The 24,099-nt window shown below is 43.9% G+C and overlaps 1 protein-coding gene across 1 annotated transcript in view; it reads right to left on the minus strand.

Moving 5' to 3' along the window:
- Positions 1–24,099, minus strand: part of SEC23IP (SEC23 interacting protein) — a 73,383-nt gene that overhangs the window by 23,501 nt on the left and 25,783 nt on the right. Inside the window, 9 exon segments of the mRNA XM_075215534.1 lie at positions 8,256–8,426; positions 8,567–8,662; positions 10,468–10,611; positions 10,962–11,083; positions 14,189–14,397; positions 16,063–16,204; positions 17,560–17,649; positions 19,800–19,917; positions 21,113–21,202. Coding sequence (XP_075071635.1) covers positions 8,256–8,426; positions 8,567–8,662; positions 10,468–10,611; positions 10,962–11,083; positions 14,189–14,397; positions 16,063–16,204; positions 17,560–17,649; positions 19,800–19,917; positions 21,113–21,202 — 1,182 coding nt within the window.

Genomic DNA, 24,099 nt, shown 5'->3' on the forward strand with positions numbered 1-24,099 from the left:
TGCATGCAGTTCTGGAAATCCACATGACTACCATTCTTAACATGCCCAAATACCATCCAAACTTGGAAGCAATAAAGAGTTGGGAAAGACAAGCATCAGGTTTGGAAAACCTGGGAATATCTGCTGTAGTAGACATTAAGATCCAGTCTGCAATGTCACCTAAAGTCACCAAACTCTGTGTTATGGTTTCCAACTTCTTAACCAATAAGATTCTGCACCCACAATCATGTTCTAGACCCCAACATTGTCACCACCTGTGAATTATGCTCATCCCATTTTCACGAGACATAAAAGCTAGCAATAGGGACCATACACCACTATGGTGAAGGTAAAGGTGATGAGGTTAAAACAATTCAGACATTAATAGGGGAATTCCATTGCTGGCTATTGAACCTCCGAATGGCAATAGAGGCCTAGCGCTCCCCATGGGCAAGGCCATCTTCCCTCCTGAAGATGGAGCATAGGTAGAGAGACAAGAGGGAGGAAGGCCTGCCGATGGGGAGGCCTCTATTGGGGTACCACTTTGATCTACAGATTTGTGATGACTGAACAGCATTGAGTAGTCCAGATATTTGTTACGCAGAAACACAAACGGTGTGTGCGGTGTGGTGTGGGGCCTCACTTTTACCTGATGATACTACACTATCGTTGGTTTTTGTTCATTTTTACATTTGAGGTGATAAGGAACCACTGAAGAATTTTCATCCATTCAGTGAGAATCTCATACATACCTCCTGCCTATATCCATCTGGTATTCATATATGTCACTATTTGTTGGGGTGACCAGGTGCACTATTAGACGCCATTTTCCCTTCCCCCTTTTTTAGTTGTTTCCAGAACGACCACCCAGTTTGTTGAAGTGGGGCAGCCACCTTTACATGAGGAGTGCTATTTCAGATTTCTATTATATGAATGGAATTTTAATCAGACTATTGAATATAGCGCCACACTGTATCTGTTTTTTGTCTACTACTACACACATCCCTGAAAAAGTCACGTGTATGTGATGAAATGCATTGGGGCCACGCCCACATACGTTACCAAGGATCCGGACACTGCTACAGAAGTAAATTACTGCACATTCTGAACTTTATACACTAAAACCAGGAGAGCGTGCACAAAGGACTTTTTCTTCATAGTAAATATGGACTTTTAAATTGTATTAGAACAAAAATGTATAGTTTAGTTGATATGTATAGATAATAACGTGAGATTCTATTATTTTTATTCATCTACGCAAGCTGAGGTAAAAAAAAAAAAAGAGCAGAGCACTTGAGTGTAGTTACCCCTTGTAGCCTCTTCAGTTCAACTATAAAGCCCCAAGGAAGGGGAGTCAACCAACCAGAGACCACACAGCACAAGACCAGAAGAGAGGGAATGCAGTGTCCCCCAGATGGAATCAGAGAAACGGATTTATTGTGAGTATAAAAATCCTCTTTTCTCTTTCATCCTATCTGGGGGACACTGCTACCATGGGGACTTTCTAAAGCAGCCCCCTTAAGGGAGAGACAGCTCTGACAGCCTGGCACGTAGAGCACTAAGGCCAAAAGCAGCCTCTGTTGACGCAAATATGTTGAATTGATAACATTTCGTGCAGCCCAGGACGCCCCCACTGAACAGGTAGAATGGGTTACAATATGATCTGGCACATGTCTGTTAGCACTGTTATAAGCCTGCTTAATAGTAGAAGTAAGCCACCTAGCAATCGATTGCTTGGAGGCCGGCCATCCGCGTTTTGAGGAGTCAAACAAAACAAAAAGAATCTGTGCGGCGAATCTTTGATGTCCGCTTGACATAAATTCTTAGAGCCCTGACCACATCCAGAGACTCCATGGAACCGGTCCTTGAAGACTGTGGGCCACTCTTAAAAACCGGAACCACTATTTCCTGGTTCACATGAAAGCTGGACACCACCTTTGGTAGGAAAGTGGAAACTGTTCTGAGAACCGCCCTATGATCGTGAAAGATAAGATATGGTAAATATACCACCAGTGCCAAAACTAATTTTCTAGTCCGCAGAAGAGTGTTCACTACTCGTGGAGAGAACCCTTTGGACCTCCACAGGCTGGCCTCAACAGCCATGCCATTAAATTGAGCTGAGGCAATTCTTGATGTGTGACTGCTCCTTGCTGAAGAAGGTATTCTCGAAGAGGTAATTTCACACCATGACCTACTGCTAGCCCCAGAATTCTGCGTACCAAACACGACTTGGCCAAGCGAAAGCCCCTACAATGACTTCACTCATCGAAGAACTATGGGAATCATAGGAATGGGAGGAAACAGGTATCCCAACCTGAAGTCCCATGGCAACGTCATTACGTCGATGGCCACCACCAAAGGGTCTCTTGCTCGAAAGCAAAACTGAAGCACCTTCCTATTGTGACGTGATGCCATAAAGTCAAGGTCCGGAATCCCCCATTGTAGGACAAGAGACTGAAAGACCTCTGGATGGAGCGACCATTCTCCAGGAAATATTGCATGTCGGCTGTGAAAGTCTGCTTCCCAGTTTTGGATTCCTGGAATAAAGATTGCAGATATAGCGGAGACGTGACTCTCTGCTCAGTTCAATATCAGAGTAGATATCCTCAATGCCCCACCGCTCCTGGTTGCCCCCCCGTCTATCGACATAAGACACTGCTGTCGCATTGTCGGACTGCAGACGGACTGGGTGTCCACGAAGTATCGCCTGGGCACGCTGTAAGGCCATTAGCATGGCTTTAGCTCCAGAATGTTGATGGGGAGCGAAGTATCCCAACTGGTCCAGGGACCCTGGAGCCATAACTAAAGAACCACAGCCCCCCATCCTGTCAAGCTGGCATCTGTGGTTACTAAGATCCAGGACCATGGGGCAAAGGACTTCCCCACTGTCAGATTGTCCTGGACTGTCCACCATCTGAGGGAAGCCTTCGCCTCTGGTGACAGTTGTATCAGCTGTCTCTCCAACTTCAGATGGGATCGTGACCACTTTTTTTAAAAAAGGTCCCATTGAAAGCAGCGCAAGTGCAGCCGTGCAAAAGCAATGGTCTCGAAAGTAGATACCATCTTTCCTACCAGACGCATGCACAAGTGGATCGACGGTCTGCAGCAGGTCATAACCCGAGCCCTCAGGTTCCTCTGTGATTGAGATTTGTCCTCCGGAAGGAAAACCTTTTGTCTGTTGGTGTCCAAGATTAGTCCCCAGAAAGGTCATTTTCTGACACAAAATCAATGGTGACTTTTCTCGATTTATGAGCCATCCATGCATCTCCAGGGTCCTGATAGTGAAGACAAGGTGCCCATTTCAGCTGGAGAGCTGAGGAGGCTTTTATGAGCAGATTGTCTAGATAGGGCACTACCTGCACTCCTCTGGAATGAAGACAGGCTGCCATTACTTTTGTAAACACCCTTGGTGCTGTCGAAAGGCCAAATGGGAGAGCTCTAAATTGGTAATGAGACAGTCCCACTGTAAATCTGAGAAGAGCCTGATGAGCCTTCCAGATAGGAATGTGAAGGTAGGCATATTTGATGTCTATAGACGCTATGAATTGATGACTGACCTGAGGGATTCCATTCGAAACCTGACCACCCGTAGGTGCCGGTTTAACTGCTTTAGGTTTAGCACAGGCCGGAACGAGTCGTCCAGCTTTGGGACAAAAAGAGATTGGAGTAGAACCCCTGTCTTTTTTGGTGTTCCAAAACCAGGCAGATGACTCCTGCGGAGAGAAGAGGGGCAACACATATAAGCAGCGCCTCTTTCTTTCGAGGGTCGCAGGGTAAGCTGGTTGCAAAGAACTAACGAGGAGACGGACCTGATAGATCTATTATGTATCCTCTCATTATGAGTCCCCGAATCCAGAAGTCTTCTGAGGATGCTGCCCACTGATCTCTGAATAGCAGCAAGCGTCCATCCACTCCCGCAGCCACGAGAAGGGAAGGGAGACCATCAAACTGACTTTTTTTCTGAAAGCGTAGGAGAGGGAAGTTTCGTGGAGGAGGCAGGCCTACCTTTATACGATTGTCCTCTGGAGGCTGACGTTCTCGGTCTATGTGTCTGGTCCCGGCCAGTGGAGCCACCACGAAAGGACTGCCGTAATGACCCAAATCTCGGTGTCCTAGGATTTGGAACATTTACAGGGAGGAAGCTGCTTTTGCCTCCTGTGGCCTGGCAAATTATACTGTCCAGTTCAGGGCCGAGTAACAGCCCCCCTGAATAAGAGAGTGATTCTAAAGACTGTTTTGATTCCGTGTCTGCATCCCAGGACATGAGCCATAAGATTCTCCTGGCCGCTACCGCGGTTGCAGAAATGGATGATGAAATGGAGGCTGCATTGTGGGCGGCCTCGTATAAGTATCCGGAAGCCTCCTTGAGATGCAGGGCAAGGGGAAGCAAATCCGAATTTTGCAGACCCACTGCTAACTGGTCATGTTTCCATAGCCCCGGCAACCCATGCCGATGAAAACAAAGGTCTGAATGACGTACCTGCCTGCAGGATGGCTGTCCCTGGGATAGGGAGTGTGGTGTGTCATGCTAAGCGCGCCACCGGTGATTCAACCCTTGGAACCTGCTCCCAACGGTTGATATCCTCCTCCTGTAATAGATATAAAGCCAGATACCTACGCGGAACAGTACATTTCTTATCTGGCTGTTCCCAGGATCCTTCCGCTATTTCCTACAGTTCCACTGATGGAGAAAAGCGGACTGCACGTTTCCTAGACTTTTTGAAGAGACTTTGACCTGATATTCTAGTCTCCTCTAGATCCAGGATACTTAAAGTCTGACGAACTGCTACCAACAGGTCGTCAATACCCTGATATCTGGAAGACTCTTCTGGGTCTAAGACCTGTGTAGAATCAGAGTCTTCTATCAGTTCACCCTCCTCTTCTGGCGATCCCTCCGAATCAGAGAGGGTCAGAAGGGGGTTAGTGGACCGGTGTCTCTTATTTTTTTGGTACGGGTCTTGGCGCATCCAAGAACCGATTTAACCTATCAAGTTCTCCAACTAGGGAAGCCGACCAAGCCGGTTCTCCTGAAGGAGCTTCTTGTGAGGTAGGACAGCTGGGGCCTCTGCTTGTCCTAATTCAGTGGACTCGACGGTTCCCATAGTCCCGCCTGTAACTAGGGGGTCAATAGCTACTGAGGTAGAGGGAGAACTGCCGCAAACGCTGGAATATCTGTTGGTTTAGATAGCACCTTAACCAATGTCTCAACCCTCTGTGTCAGGGCATTAGCCCATGCTGGCGTTTCCCCCAGTGGCGGTGCTCTAACCTGAGCCTGCACGGCTATGAGACCCCCGGTGCAGTCAGCACAAAGCGGCCCCGGGTTCTGCAGTCCCAATGGTAACTTATCTTTACACTTGGAACAGGTATAATATTTTGCCCGAGGTGCCTTTCCCTTGTCAGAGAATAGTATAAACAGTAACAGAATGAAATACAGGCAATCACTCACAAGCAAACAGAAAGATACTAACTAATCTATGACAAAGTTAGCATCTCTTACGAAGGCTATGTGTTATGTGTTATGTGTTATGTGTTATGCAATTAGTATTCTATATTTATCAAAAAATTCTATTGCAACAACAACTATATTTCAATATACCCCTATCTATAATATAGAGATATAATAAAAGTGGTACTTAGCCATCCAATCAGGCTAAGATTGTTATGGAGCAGGAGAGGTCAGTCAGAAACTCAGTGTCCCAGAGAATGTCTGCTGCTCTTTCCTGGGCAGTGTTTGGCACCCTTGGAACAGCCCACTTGCTTCAGACTGCGGGGGATGGAACTCTATCTTTAGTATCCTCCAACTCTCGAGTTTTCTGCTGCTTACAAAGAGATCTGCCACATCTATATTATGCAGCAGTCGCTGATAGCAGATTCCTGGTGGCCGTTCTTTCGGGAAAAACAAGTGCCCCCCCCCCCTCCTTTTCTGGGGAGGGGACTTGGTATACTCCAATATGGCACCCCCCAGTGTTCCGATTACCGGCGCTCTTTGCCGTTTCTGGCAGCGCCGGTACATCATTCTTAAATCAGCGTGGCAGTGGCTATCAGCCGCCTGTCAGCACTGAGTAGTTTTAAAAAGAATACAATAAAATAAAAGTTCTGGTGTTAATGAGAGCATCCGGCTCTGTATAGTTAATAGAGCACACTGCTGCAAAATGAAGTTAAAAATTCTAAGAAAAAAAGGAATATTTCTTCCTGTAATCTAAAGTAAGCCCAACTCCCTTGGGCACTTAACTCAGACTGGAGAGGCTACAGGGGGTTGCAGAGGGGAGGGGTTTGTCAGCATTGATACAGCAACAAAGTTAATAAGTGCCAAACTCCACCTCCACTCTCACAACCCCATGGTAGTAGTGTCCCCCAAATAGGATGAAAGAGAAAACAGGATTTTTGTACTTTCATTCCTTTTCCCTCAATCCGATTGGGGGACACTGGAACAGGGGTACAGAGTGTGGTGAACTCTATACACCATTGGCTGCTTCCAAATTCTCAGTACTTATCTAACAAAGTCACAAAGGACAGAAGCAAGTGTACAGAACAAGAGGGAGAGCAGAGAGTGGTCTGTAACGAGAACCAGAATCTTAACAAGGATAACAGGGAGGGAACAAAGAAACAAAACAAACCAAGGAGCGTAAAGGGAGGGCACCTAGTGTCTCGCATTGGATTGTAAGAAAACGATTTAACCCAAGTAATAAAAAACAAAATACAAAACACATTTTCTTTTTTTTAACCATAGGGGGATACTGTAACACTGGGAAAGTCCCAATGCTGTCCCTAAGAGTGCAGTACCTGACCTCCAAAATGGTCATCTGTGGACGCAAAGCATATGAAATGTGTAAAGCTTTGTGCAGGTGAGCACTGAAGACCAGGCGGCAGCTCTGCACAGTTGCTCAGCGGAAGCCCCGTGATCAGCTGCACCCACCCAATAATCTACTGGAATGCACCCTGACATTTTCAGGGAGAGGCTTCCTTTATCCCAGCCTAACAATGGTCTGCTTAGAGGCTCCCGTTGCTATGGCACATGTAGTGGTCCCATGGTGATTTAGGTAAGCCAATACCGGGACATTGTCTGATTGACACTTTATGAGCCCTTATACGCAACAACTGCTGCCCTGTGGCTAGAACGTTGAGAGTCTCTCCAAGTTCGATACATTGATCAGGAGCTTTGCCTCCTCCAAAGTCCAAAGACCTTGGAACCCGTGCTGAAGCTCCTCTGTCCCCCATCCCCGAAAAACTGACATCAATGGTCACCAATGTTAAGGCTGTTGCTCCTCAGCCACCAGCATAGTGAGACATCACCTCCAGAGACAACCTCAATGTCTGCCTTCCTTAAAGGTGGAAAACATTTATCCCAGGACCTTAATGCACAGGTGAACTGACATATGTCTGCGGGATAACATTGACTTTACAAGGCAATCTTCTCCTCTCTAGAAGGGACTGAATAACTACCCTTAGGGCAATCGTTTTACCCCAGGTCTGGCAGGGATTCCTATTTCCCTGTATTCTCGCTAGGGAGAAGGACTGCAATCTGCGGAAGACCTGAAACCAGGTAAACCCGGGAATAAAAATTAAACAATATCTGTATGTACCCTCAGCGTTCCGTGGCTTGTAGTCATCCACTTATATAACTGCAGGTCATACATATCTGACTGTTGACTACCATACAGTATAGGCGAAAATTATATTTTTTATATATATATATATATAAGATGAGATGTGTAATGTAGATGATACAGATAACTTTCCATCAATGGCAGCCATCTACTATTCTAGTGTTCCCAAGAGTCGACTATTTTCTTAAAGTAACAGAGTCTTTCAAAACACGGCAAACCTATTTAATGAAGGACTGTGACAGTGTTATGTCACACAAGGAGTGGGAATAAGAGCAAAAATACGGTTTTTGTCTTATGCAAATGAATCTCCTCTGGCCACTCATCACTACTTTCCTTTACGTAAATAATATTATACCCCACAAAACTATAATTAATATGTTTAATTGACTACTTATTCTGGGCATTTGGTACAGTTAACATGTTATAAAGTATACAATATAATATAATTATTGTGCCCTAGATTCTAAGGATATTATAATCACAATGGGATTTCTGTGACCTGTATCTCGTACTATAATCACGGAATTCATTCCTTGGTGACTTCTAAAATACTTATAATCTACAGTACAAAGTGTATTATCGCATATATAATTGTAGCTGAAAGCTTATAATAAGTTGTGAGTGCAGAGACGTCTATATTTCTATTGTATAACAATAGCTGAATAGTACCTGTCCAGTACCCGTTTCAAAATGCTCATAATCCACATGAATAGAGGTAACAGAGGCACCAACAAGCAGCTTCCGCTTTGGGGGCTCCAGCCCCCCTTTAACACAGGAGGAGTCGGTTTCCTCTCGTTGGATGTGAACAGCTCTCTTGTCGGCTACAGCTTTTCTCTCCACCTAAATATAAATAACAACCTAATGACTACTGTGTTACAGCATTAATGATACCACCAGCAGGACCCCATCCACACGGAGATCTGAGCAGTATGAACGTATTTCATGGGAAGCTTTACTACAAATAATTACAAGTAAACTACCTGAACGGCAGCAAGTTCTTCCACATATTTGGTAATCTTCTTCCTGGGCCCCAAAGGTATCCCCATCTCTTTTAAATCATCGATCGTACACATGAGCTGAGAGAAAAAGGAGACACAGGATTATCTGCACAGCCCAATGTATGGTGGTGGCGGCTTTATTCTTACAGGATCTGAGGAACATAGACATAATATTACTGCACTGTTATTATACGTTTTCTGCACTGGCCCTTCCTGTGCTAACAGAGAACTGTATGTTATTTCTCCTGTGCGAGGTACAGTCCTGCAACGCAGGTTCCCTGGAGATATGTACTAAAGTTGTTAAATTATCAAAACAATCATCCAAGATTTCAGAAATGAGACAAGAAAACACTTTGCACATCGGGCCTGGTAGTATCATTTCTACTTAACAGACAAATTAGCAGCATTTCTATTGCATATTTTATGCCAAAATTTACACAATGTTCTTTTTGCTTCACCTCACTATTGATGCTTATTCTGTGGAGACACAAAGTAGAGCAAGTACCATACATAGAAATATCACAAATATAGATAGGTCATTAATTCATTTGTTAGAAGCACAGACAAGTTTGTAGCAATGAAAGTACAAACAGATTTATTGCTTTAAACACTGAGCTCTCTGGTACATTAATGGGAGGATTTATTACTGGTGCAGATATCATCTGTCATTATAAACCAGTGATGGACAATCAGCGGGAATCTGAGGCGTCACCTGCAGCTCCTTCCTAATTTATTGTCACATCTGGTTTGCTATATCTTGATGATGTGTTCTTACACATAGGTAGCTCTTAAATGTATTCTTTTAACTTATTAAGGTAATGTGCAGCCCTTGGGTCTGGAAGACCTACATATTTCTGGTTCCTTCCCTCTTCATTGCGGTTATCCAGGTTACTTGTATTCCTATGGGCGGGACGCTGGTTTGCACCTTTGTTCTTTTAAGGCTATTTCGGGCTTGTTTCAGACTAGCTCAGGTGCCTGGTGTGTAGACCTGTAGACCCTTGCAGAGAGCACTTCATGTACATCCTGTGTATTTTCCTCCAGTGTCTCTTTGGTGTTGGACATTACTTACATTGAGCACGGTCTTCTTTTTTGCCATTTTTATGGCTAGGGAAATTATAATGCCAGCAGCCTTGTCCTGCAAGTCTCCTCTTTTGGTTTTCCATGAGGACAGGGCAGTTCTTTAGACCAAACCTTCCTTCTAACATTAAATGGTGTCCAGATACCATACTAATCAGGACATTGTCAATACAGTAGGTCTTCATAGGCTGTGGGATCTCTTCACTCTATGGATACAGTCAGAACTTTGTGAACTTATATGCATAGGACTGAAGACATTCGCAGGACCAGGTATCTTGTTTCTCTGTGATGAGCACAAGCGGAACTGGCCAGCCTCCGAGGTTACCATTGCTAGATGGATTATGGCTGTAGTCCGTCAGGCTTATAGTGGAGCAGGACAGAATCTTCAGGTTCACTCCACCGAGTGAGTAGTGCTGTCTGGAAGGCACAGCATGGAGCCTCGATCGAGCAGCTAGCTGGTCCTGTTCACACTTTTACTCGATTTTACAAGTGCAATGTGTTTGTACCCAGAGATGCCAGTTTTGGTGGAAAGGAGCTTTCCACTGTCGGACGAGCATTCCCACCCACGATGGCAGCGTTGGGACATCCTCAATGATTTCCAATGTCCCCCAATGGAACCTTGATCAAATTTTTATACTTGCGTTAAATTCTTTCCTCTTAGTCCAATCCCCCCGCCCCCCCTCTTTTACACGCTGGGACATGATAACAGGTGTTCCTCAAAGGCCTAAGAGAAAAGGATTTAACGTAAGTTGGTGACAATAACTATGAGTCTATTATAAAGGTTTAGAGTGGACAGTAAACATTACCAGAGACTCCATATCAATCTTCTCTTTCTCAAACACACTGGTGTACTCCGCCAGGCTCAGGGACTCCAGCGCCTCCCACAGACCGGGCAGCTGATCCTGCGGCAGCTCCGATTCATTGGCCTCTTGTGGAGCTGGAACGTTGCTCTGTGTATGAAAGTCAGGAGACAAATCACATTTCAGCTGAGGAAACTTTCAATAGAATACATTAGAAAAATCTTTATAGTCAGCTATATACATAGGGTGATATAGGACCAGGGAACCTCAAGATCTTACATCTACCCACTCGTTCTGTCAATGTTACTGGAGGCCACAGAGACGGGAGAGGTCCTGGAGCCTTTCATGTGATCCCATATCAATCATGAAGGAGGAGGACTGATGCATCACAGAAAGTATAATTACTTTGCAGTCAGTATAAATGATCTGGACAATCTCCATTGACCAACAAAGAACGGCCAGTTCTGGTGGTGAAGACTTGGGCAGAACCCCAGACTTACCTGCTTCTCCTCTGCAGCTTCAGGTTTAACTAGAACATTAACACCTGGAGGATCAGACAAAGCACTGGGTGATACTGTCATGTCCGGCTGGTTGGACAGTATGTCAAATAGAATCAGCGAGCCTAGAAATACAAGAGAAGAGTTATCAAGATGAACCGTTGTTACCTGAAGTCAGTCAGTAATGTGCAGTATGAGGGATACACACAGTGTACAACTATCACAAACAGATGGAGAATATTACACAATGTTACACTGTAACTGGGGCTGTGTTACCCAGAAGTCAGTCAGTAATGTGGTGTATGAGGATACACACAGTGTATACCTATCACAGACAGAATATTACACAATGTTACAATGTAACTGGGGCTGTGTTACCCAGAAGTCAGTCAGTAATGTGGTGTATGAGGATACACACAGTGTATAACTATCACAGACAGATGGAGAATATTACACAATGTTACAATGTAACTGGAGCTGTGTTACCCAGAAGTCAGTCAGTAATGTGGTGTATGAGGATACACACAGTGTATAACTATCACAGACAGATGGAGAATATTACACAATGTTACACTGTAACTGGGGCTGTGTTACCCAGAAGTCAGTCAGTAATGTGGTGTATGAGGATACACACAGTGTATAACTATCACAGACAGATGGAGAATATTACACAATGTTACACTGTAACTGGGGCTGTGTTACCCAGAAGTCAGTCAGTAATGTGGTGTATGAGGATACACACAGTGTATAACTATCACAGACAGATGGAGAATATTACACAATGTTACACTGTAACTGGGGCTGTGTTACCCAGAAGTCAGTCAGTAATGTGGTGTATGAGGATACACACAGTGTATAACTATCACAAACAGATGGAGAATATTACACAATGTTACACTGTAACTGGGGCGGTGTTACCCAGAAGTCAGTCAGTAATGTGGTGTATGAGGATACACACAGTGTATAACTATCACAGACAGATGGAGAATATTACACAATGTTACACTGTAACTGGGGCTGTGTTACCCAGAAGTCAGTCAGTAATGTGGTGTATGAGGATACACACAGTGTATAACTATCACAAACAGATGGAGAATATTACACAATGTTACAATGTAACTGGGGCTGTGTTACCCAGAAGTCAGTCAGTAATGTGGTGTATGAGGATACACACAGTGTATAACTATCACAGACAGATGGAGAATATTACACAATGTTACAATGTAACTGGGGCTGTGTTACCCAGAAGTCAGTCAGTAATGTGGTGTATGAGGATACACACAGTGTATAACTATCACAAACAGATGGAGAATATTACACAATGTTACACTGTAACTGGGGCGGTGTTACCCAGAAGTCAGTCAGTAATGTGGTGTATGAGGATACACACAGTGTATAACTATCACAGACAGATGGAGAATATTACACAATGTTACACTGTAACTGGGGCTGTGTTACCCAGAAGTCAGTCAGTAATGTGGTGTATGAGGATACACACAGTGTATAACTATCACAGACAGATGGAGAATATTACACAATGTTACACTGTAACTGGGGCTGTGTTACCCAGAAGTCAGTCAGTAATGTGGTGTATGAGGATACACACAGTGTATAACTATCACAGACAGATGGAGAATATTACACAATGTTGCACTGTAACTGGGGCTGTGTTACCCAGAAGTCAGTCAGTAATGTGGTGTATGAGGATACACACAGTGTATAACTATCACAGACAGATGGAGAATATTACACAATGTTACAATGTAACTGGAGCTGTGTTACCCAGAAGTCAGTCAGTAATGTGGTGTATGAGGATACACAGAGCTTTCCCCGAGGGTTGATGGTGTTAGACTGTGTAACCACCATAGATCTCTGGAGTGCTGGAAATGTGTTCTTCACCACCTTGCAGTCAGATGGATGAATCTAGGATGGCAGGTACCAGGACAATGCTTGGTATCTGAATGTGTACTACCAACTGTACAGCTTGGTGGAGGAGGAGTAACGGTCTGGGGCTGTTCTCATGGTTCGACCTGGGCCCTTAGTTACAGTGAAGGGAAATCTTAATGACATTCTAGAGAACTGTGAGTTTCCAACTTTGTGGTAACAGTTTGGGGAAGCAGGACAATGCCCCGGGCACAAATATGGTTCCCAGAGTGTGGTGTGGAAGCCCCGACCACAACCTCATTGACATCGCTCAACACCCGAGCCGACCTCACTAATGCTCTTGTGACTGAATGGTTGTGAATTACTTCCCAGAAGACTGGAGGCTGTTGTGTAAGCAGTGGGGGGGGGGAGGGGTTACTGCAAATTAATGCTCGTGGTTTTGGAACAATGTTCAACAAGTCATATGGACATTCTGTATGGTAGCAACATGTCCAAGAACAAAAGGTAACCAATGTGGTTATATAAGAGCATATGGGAGGTAATAAAGGAGAGAAAAACATTATGGAAATACCAGGAATGTAGCAAAATATACAGGAAGGAGAATCGGGTTAGTAAAACCCAAATCTGAAAAATGGCCTTAAAACCAAAGTGTATAATATATAAAACAGCGAGAAGAATAATACTGACAAAATTGGGCGACTAAACGATAAACTAGGAGAAGTAATTGCTGAATATAAAGAGAAAGATCTTATAGACAGGTCTGTCTATTTGTGTCTGTATTCACAAAAGAGGAAGAAAACACCAAGAAACAGGTAAAATATAGGATACAGGAATCATCAAATGTTACTGGTCTAGTAAGGAGATTAGACAGATAAAGCACCAATATGGGACCCACAGTTATGTAACGGACAGACCACTATCTCATGATTACAGACTCCCTCCCTGAATCAGCCACAAAACTGACAAATAGCGAACGCAGGAATCTTAAAGAAAAAAAAAAGTGAACAAAATTGGAGCCAAGAAATTATAGACATTATTTGTAATCCAAAGTGATCGTCTAATTGTAATACAATGGTTTCTTCATCCTTTTGAGACCCACAGGAAAAACTCCTTGTAATGCAAAGGAAATAATATTAAAAGAGTGTCACAACTGCTCAACACAAATGAAGAATATAAGAAGGCTGAGGAGCACGAACATAGAAATCCAGTCATATAACAAGAATATTGTACAAAGTCATCCCTTAATAATTATAGTAGACCAGTAAAAAGGGATAAGTATATAGGATTAGAGTCCTTTTAAACCCACCTAAGACACAAAGGTATTACGGCCAAGACTTAAATGTTACCTAGACTGTGTCCGGCTACGGAGACACCACCTTTATAATCTGGGTTTCTGCTCAGGAAGAGCGCGTGCAGCCGGTTCACCTCTAAGATGACCTTGTCTATGATGGTCTGGCAGTAGGTCGGACTGTTGTAGAACAGAATATCCAGCAGAGTCTCATTTGTGAAATGACGAAGACGACCAATACTCGGTAATGTGATCTTTTTGATGTGTCTGTAACAGAAGACCTCAAGTCTGTATACAATACACATTAAAGCATAAGCCTGAGGTTGCACCCCCATACGTTAGGAAGCCCCCCATACGTGAGGTAGTCCCCCCCATACGTGAGGTAGCCCCCCCATACGTGAGGTAGCCCCCCCCATACGTGAGGTAGCCCCCCCCATACGTGAGGTAGCCCCCCCCCCCATACGTGAGGTAGCCCTCCCACACGTAAAGGTAGCCCCCCCATACGTGAGGTAGCCCTCCCATACGTGAGGTAGCCCCCCCCATACGTGAGGTAGCCCCCCCATACGTGAGGTAGCCCCCCCCCCCCATACGTGAGGTAGCCCCCCCCCCCATACGTGAGGTAGCCCTCCCACACGTGAGGTAGCCCCCCCACACGTGAGGTAGCCCCCCCCATACGTGAGGTAGCCCCCCCCATACGTGAGGTAGCCCCCCCCATACGTGAGGTAGCCCCCCCCCCATACGTGAGGTAGCCCCCCCATACGTGAGGTAGCCCCCCCCATACGTGAGGTAGCCCCCCCCATACGTGAGGTAGCCCCCCCATACGTGAGGTAGCCCTCCCACACGTGAGGTAGCCCCCCCATACGTGAGGTAGCCCCCCCCATACGTGAGGTAGCCCCCCTCCCATACGTGAGGTAGCCCCCCCCATACGTGAGGTAGCCCCCCCATACGTGAGGTAGCCCCCCCCATACGTGAGGTAGCCCCCCCCATACGTGAGGTAGCCCCCCCCATACGTGAGGTAGCCCCCCCATACGTGAGGTAGCCCCCCCCATACGTGAGGTAGCCCCCCCCATACGTGAGGTAGCCCCCCCATACGTGAGGTAGCCCCCCCCATACGTGAGGTAGCCCCCCCTCCCACACGTGAGGTAGCCCCCCCCCATACGTGAGGTAGCCCCCCTCCCACACACATGCTAGACATAGATTTAGGCTATTACTGTGCACAATGAGCTAACTTCATGTGTTGTGTTTGCTAGCTCTTCGCTTGCTCTGAGACCAGCTCACTCCCTCAATCACACAAACCTCGGCCCCAGCTATTGTACTATATGATATGGAGCACAGTGTGTTGTTAATAATATAGTATATTTATATAGCTCCACAATATTTCAAAGCGCTGTACAGAAAATATTTACCATTTACATCTACCTCTGTCGCACTGGAGCTTACAGTCTAACTTCCCCAACACACACACGCACGCACACGTCTGCTTTAGCCACCAGCCAATTAACCTACCAATATGTTTATTGAAGCATGGGAGGAAACAGGGGGAGAACATATAAACTCCACACAGATAGGACCCTGCTCGGGTATGTAACTTGTGACTCCAGTGCTGTGAGGCAGCAATGCTATCCACTGTGCCACCGTGCTGCCCGAATGTTGTGTTGTGTGTAAATGGTGTGTTATATGGAGGACAGTTATACTCTGCCAGTAACATACATCCTGTCCACCAGGCTATTGTAAGGTCATCAGAAAACAGTTAGACATCCCACGAACCTATACACAGAGGTGCAGGGTGTATGATGTATAAAATAGGATGATTGTCTGTGGGCTAGAGATGATCGTACTGCTGTGTCTACCATCTATACCGAAGACGAATAAGAATAAAGATATCCCTAAGACCCGGTAATCTGTCTGATCCAGTAAGGGAAGCATACACACCTATCAACACCAGTGGCATCACCATGGAGGGCGCTGTGCCAAAAGACTGGCAGAAACTCCACACGCCTCACTTTACCCTCCTCCTGGGACTTCTTAAAATGAGTTTGCAGCAGTTTTAGAGAAACGGTTCTGAAGTCATCCACTGAGAACAAGTAAAATCTATTAGTATAAGACATTGAGTCAGTCTGTTGCCTGTAAAATGCCTTTTGTTCTTGTATTGTATGAATAGCGTCATTCTGTAGTACTCCGACACTACTCAAACCGCTGCTGTTATCTTAATGTGGCTGCTGAAAAGCAATAAAACAGGGACTACAGTAATGTAAATATCATTTTCTCTGAAGCTCATTGCAAATTAGAGGCTTTTTTACTCACCATAAAATCCAGTTCTCTGCGGGGGAACAATGTGACCATACGGTATAGTAGGTGGCACTTTAAATCATAACCTGTTCAGGTGACAGCTCCTGCCCTACTATGCGCTTCCCATCTAGAACCATCCTCCGTATATAACAAGCCCGGAAGAGAGGACCTAACTAGAACATAAACAAAAACCAACCAAACAGCCAGAACAAGGGGAGGGAGCTCAGTATCCCCCAATGGATTTAAAGTCCTCTCTCCCAGGATTAGGGGACAGTGCGACCATGGGGACATTCCAAAAGCTGTCCTTAAGGGACGGATTGTCCTGAAACAGCTGGTGCCCAAAGCTAACATCCTACAACTTGTAGAATTAGGTGTGGACAGATGGCCACGTAGCGGCCCCAGCACAGCTACTCACCCTGCAGAACTGTGACGCAGTGCCCAGGAAACACCAACTGCCCTGGTCAAGTGAGCCTTAAATCCAGCCGGCAGCGGTCTAGCCGCCTCAATGTAAGTGATGGTGGATGTTACCCAACAAGCAACAGATACCGGCCAACCGCACATGTGCACATCATACAGAATGAGTCTTACTAACTGTAGAAGTAAGGGCCACATAACATCTGAGGGCCCGGAACACATTCAGGAGACGCATCAGAATTCAGATACTTACTGAAGCCCATGGGCACAATGCCCCCAAAATGTGACAAGTGACTGATAACTCCATATTATACCTGTGTGTGTAGATTTACCATCTAGTGATCCTCACGTTTTATCCACTATTACAATGCAGATACACCACACATTATGTAGTCCCTGCACCTGTGTCCATTACTTGTTCTTGCCAGGTAATAAATAATGGGTATGGGGTACGTCAGAGACCCCTTCACATTGCACATTATCTGACCACATTTTACAGACGGAGGTGAATAGTAGCCATATGGGAGGAAGCTGGGATCATTCTCTATTCATAACCAATTATAAGACTTATTGTTCTCAGCAGTGTGAGAAGAGTTAGATATTGTAACATATTCTAGGGATGAAATAGTACGAGGCAGAAGGGACTTGTATTACCACAGCAAATAATACAAACATCATGTACAACAATAGAAATATAGTCATATAATAAAATCATGAATCACTCACCACATTCCACCATACTCCTGAAGCGCAGGTCACACACTGGCCCAATGCCATGCACCATAAACACTAGATGGTCGGCCTGAGGCACCTCCCCTGCAGAAGAGGGACGTACACACAAATTATCATTAGTGTATATATATATATATTAATTTATACACGCACCTCATATACACATATACACACACACCTCATATACACATATACATACATACACACACACCTCATATACACATATACATACATACACACACACCTCATATACACATATACATACATACACACACACCTCATATACACATATACATACATACACACACACCTCATATACACATATACACACACACCTCATATACACATATACACACACACCTCATATACACATATACACATATACACACACACCTCATATACACATATACATACATACACACACACCTCATATACACATATACATACATACACACACACCTCATATACACATATACATACATACACACACACCTCATATATACATACATACACACACACCTCATATATACATACATACACACACACCTCATATATACATATACATACATACACACACACCTCATATACACATATACATACATACACACACACCTCATATACACATATACATACATACACACACACCTCATATACACATATACATACATACACACACACCTCATATACACATATACATACACACACACCTCATATATACATATACATACATACATACACACACACCTCATATATATATATACATACATACACACACACCTCATATATATATATACATACACACACACACACCTCATATATATATATATATACATACACACACACCTCATATATACATATACATACATACACACACACCTCATATACACATATACATACATACACACACACCTCATATACACATATACATACATACACACACACCTCATATATATATACATACATACACACACACCTCATATACACATATACATACATACACACACACCTCATATACACATATACACACACACCTCATATATACATATACATACATACACACACACCTCATATACACATATACATACATACACACACCTCATATATACATATACACACCTCATATATACATATACACACCTCATATACACATATACATACATACACACACACCTCATATACACATATACATACATACACACACACCTCATATACACACACCTCATATATACATACACACACCTCATATATACATATACACATATACACATATACACACACACCTCATATACACATATACACACACACCTCATATACACATATACACACACACCTCATATACACATATACACACACACCTCATATATACATATACACACACCTCATATACACATATACACATATACACACACACCTCATATACACATATACACACACACCTCATATACACATATACACACACACCTCATATATACATATACATACATACACACACACCTCATATATACATATACACACACCTCATATACACATATACACATATACACACACACCTCATATACACATATACACACACACCTCATATACACATATACACACACACCTCATATACACATATACACACACACCTCATATATACATATACACACACCTCATATACACATATACACATATACACACACACCTCATATACACATATACACACACACCTCATATACACATATACACACACACCTCATATACACATATACACACACACCTCATATATACATATACACACACCTCATATACACATATACACATATACACACACACCTCATATACACACACACCTCATATATACATATACACACCTCATATATACATATACACACCTCATATACACATATACATACATACACACACACCTCATATACACATATACACACACACCTCATATACACACATACATACATACATACACACACACCTCATATACACATATACACACACACCTCATATATATACATATACACATATACACATATACTCATATATACATATACACATCACTGATAGAAGCAGCCTCCCCTCTCAGTCTTCAGTGCAGATATCCCTCACCTGGCTTATACTGCAGGCTAAGTCCGCAGTGCTACATTAGTACCCAGATCACTATATTTTTATTTCTACTAAGGAACGTAACCGCTGAACCCTTCTCCAAATGGACACAATGAAAAGTGGACCTCCACCCAATGTACCATCTGGAATCTCATCATGGTCATCTATCCCCCTCTTCACCACTCGAGGTCTGGACTGCCCATCATGCGGGGTCCCCCACTCATCTGGAATAGCGCTCTGCTGGAACTGGACGATCACCTGGGAACGCAGAACAAAGTGCGTCACAAACGCTCAGAAATGCTGCCTATCATAACGGGCTGGGCAAACAAGACAACGATACAAGTGATAGTGAGACCATAATATGTGATACGGTGATAGTGAGACCATAATATGTGATACGGTGACAGTGAGCGCTGTACACGTGGATCTTACAGATGTGATAGTGAGAGCTGTACACGTGGATCTTACAGATGTGATACAGTGATAGTGAGCGCTGTACACGTGGATCTTACATATGTGATACGGTGATAGCGAGAGCTGTACACGTGGATCTTACAGATGTGATACGGTGATAGTGAGGCCTTACATATGTGATACGGTGATAGTGAGGCCTTACATATGTGATACGGTGATAGTGAGGCCTTACATATGTGATACGGTGATAGTGAGCGCTGTACACGTGGATCTTACATATGTGATACAGTGATAGTGAGAGCTGTACACGTGGATCTTACAGATGTGATACGGTGATAGTGAGCGCTGTACACGTGGATCTTACATATGTGATACAGTGATAGTGAGAGCTGTACACGTGGATCTTACAGATGCGATACAGTGATAGTGAGCGCTGTACACGTGGATCTTACAGATGTGATACGGTGATAGTGAGCGCTGTACACGTGGATCTTACATATGTGATAAGGTGATAGTGAGAGCTGTACACGTGGATCTTACAGATGTGATACGGTGATAGTGAGCGCTGTACACGTGGATCTTACAGATGTGATACGGTGATAGTGAGCGCTGTACACGTGGATCTTACAGATGTGATACAGTGATAGTGAACGCTGTACACGTGGATCTTACAGCTGTGATACAGTGATAGTGAGCGCTGTACACGTGGATCTTACAGATGTTATACGGTGACAGTGAACGCTGTAAACGTGGATATTACAGATGTGATACAGTGATAGTGAGCGCTGCACACGTAGATCTTACATATGTGATACGGTGATAGTGAGCGCTGTACACATGGATCTTACAGATGTGATAGTGAGCGCTGTACACGTGGATCTTACATATGTGACACGGTGACAGTGAGCGCATAACACGTGGATCTTACAGATGTGATACGGTGATAGTGAGCGCTGTACACGTGGATCTTACAGATGTGATACGGTGACAGTGAGCGCTGTACACGTGGATCTTACAGATGTGATAGTGAGCGCTGTACCTTAGGGTTATGCATCACAATGGTTTCCCCTTCAGGAAACTCCAGCCTACGGTGCCACTGATTACTGGTGATGGCCTTTTTATACTCTGCCTGGAACAGAAGGGAACAGAAGGGTACTCTGATGAGGCTGCTGCAGTAATTCCCAATAAATACAGTATTAAAAGGAAAGTTATCACCTTATTCACAATTTAACATCCATCAATGAACACAAGGATAGCTGGAATATTAGCATTTATATAGGGGTTAATGTCAAGAAGGATTTATCCATGTGACGCTCATTGTATCCGGACATTTTCAGCAGTTCAGCCTAACATCAAGGCGTCCTGTAAACCAACATATTATAGGCGATACAAGATGGAGACTCTAATTCCAAGAAAAATTTGGACTTGTTTAGGTGATTTGAATCAACTGCGATGTGAATACTCATATATAGGGGGGGTATTCAATTGTTCGTCCGGACCGCCGAAAAACTCGTGCTCTAAAACTATTACCGTTAATACGGTAATTACTCGCTGAATTTCAGCTCGCAGCTCCCTGAGTTGTGAGCTGAAATTCAGCGAGTAAATTACCGTATTAACGGTAATAGTTTTAGAGCGCGAGTTTTTCGGCGGTCCGGACGAACAATAGTGTATTATTGGTCACAGTTATCACGGAATAAATGTTAACTGTTTTGATGACATGGAGCGTCTGTATATGTGTTTACTTGTTGTTAAACTCTAAGATTTAAGATGAGTGGTGCTTGGATGATACATACAAGGCTGCACTTGTGAAGCGGTGAGCTGCAGCAGCACTGGGACGGTTGGTAGTTACTAGACTTATCTGTAGGGGGCTTTCTACCTCCCCATCTGTACCACTCTATGGTTGGACAGTGAGATCTGACAGACAATGCAGGAAAACATGGGGGTCAATGCCCTGACCTGTTGGTGGGGAGGGACTGGTTATCTCACCACCCAGTTTAAGCCATTGCTGGTATAACACAACAATGTAGTACTACCAGGAGGGTGTAACACTATGCTGTAGTGGTACTAGCGAGGTGTAATATAATACTATGCTCTAGTGGTACCAGCGAGGTGTAATATAACACTATGCTGTAGTGGTACTAGCGAGGTGTAATATAATACTATGCTCTAGTGGTACCAGCGAGGTGTAATATAACACTATGCTCTAGTGGTACCAGCGAGGTGTAATATAACACTATGCTGTAGTGGTACCAGCGAGGTGTAATATAACACTATGCTCTAGTGGTACCAGCGAGGTGTAATATAACACTATGCTGTAGTGGTACTAGCGAGGTGTAATATAACACTATGCTGTAGTGGTACTAGCGAGGTGTAATATAACACTATGCTGTAGTGGTACTAGCGAGGTGTAATATAATACTATGCTCTAGTGGTACCAGCGAGGTGTAATATAACACTATGCTCTAGTGGTACCAGCGAGGTGTAATATAACACTATGCTCTAGTGGTACCAGCGAGGTGTAATATAACACTATGCTCTAGTGGTACCAGCGAGGTGTAATATAACAATATGCTCTAGTGGTACCAGCGAGGTGTAATATAACACTATGCTCTAGTGGTACCAGGAGGGTGTAATATAACACTATGCTCTAGTGGTACCAGCGAGGTATAATATAACACTATGCTCTGGTGGTACCAGCGAGGTGTAATATAACAATATGCTCTAGTGGTACCAGGAGGGTGTAATATAACACTATGCTCTAGTGGTACCAGCGAGGTGTAATATAACACTATGCTCTGGTGGTACCAGCGAGGTGTAATATAACAATATGCTCTAGTGGTACCAGCGAGGTGTAATATAACAATATGCTCTAGTGGTACCAGCGAGGTGTAATATAACACTATGCTCTAGTGGTACCAGGAGGGTGTAATATAACACTATGCTCTAGTGGTACCAGGAGGGTGTAATATAACACTATGCTCTGGTGGTACCAGCGAGGTGTAATATAACAATATGCTCTAGTGGTACCAGGAGGGTGTAATATAACACTATGCTCTGGTGGTACCAGCGAGGTGTAATATAACAATATGCTCTAGTGGTACCAGGAGGGTGTAATATAACACTATGCTCTAGTGGTACCAGCGAGGTGTAATATAACACTATGCTCTAGTGGTACCAGCGAGGTATAATATAACACTATGCTCTAGTGGTACAAGCGAGGTGTAATATAACACTATGCTCTAGTGGTACCAGCGAGGTGTAATATAACACTATGCTCTAGTGGTACCAGCGAGGTGTAATATAACACTATGCTCTAGTGGTACCAGGAGGGTGTAATATAACACTATGCTCTAGTGGTACCAGGAGGGTATAATATAACAATATGCTCTAGTGGTACCAGCGAGGTGTAATATAACAATATGCTCTAGTGGTACCAGGAGGGTGTAATATAACACTATGCTCTGGTGGTACCAGCGAGGTGTAATATAACACTATGCTCTAGTGGTACCAGCGAGGTGTAATATAACAATATGCTCTAGTGGTACCAGCGAGGTGTAATATAACAATATGCTCTAGTGGTACCAGCGAGGTGTAATATAACACTATGCTCTAGTGGTACCAGGAGGGTGTAATATAACACTATGCTCTAGTGGTACCAGGAGGGTGTAATATAACACTATGCTCTGGTGGTACCAGCGAGGTGTAATATAACAATATGCTCTAGTGGTACCAGGAGGGTGTAATATAACACTATGCTCTGGTGGTACCAGCGAGGTGTAATATAACACTATGCTCTAGTGGTACCAGCGAGGTGTAATATAACACTATGCTCTAGTGGTACCAGCGAGGTGTAATATAACACTATGCTCTAGTGGTACCAGCGAGGTGTAATATAACACTATGCTCTAGTGGTACCAGGAGGGTGTAATATAACACTATGCTCTAGTGGTACCAGCGAGGTGTAATATAACACTATGCTCTAGTGGTACCAGCGAGGTGTAATATAACACTATGCTCTAGTGGTAC

Source organism: Mixophyes fleayi, chromosome 6 (assembly GCF_038048845.1).
Source record: "Mixophyes fleayi isolate aMixFle1 chromosome 6, aMixFle1.hap1, whole genome shotgun sequence".
Classification (NCBI taxonomy): domain Eukaryota; kingdom Metazoa; phylum Chordata; class Amphibia; order Anura; family Limnodynastidae; genus Mixophyes; species Mixophyes fleayi.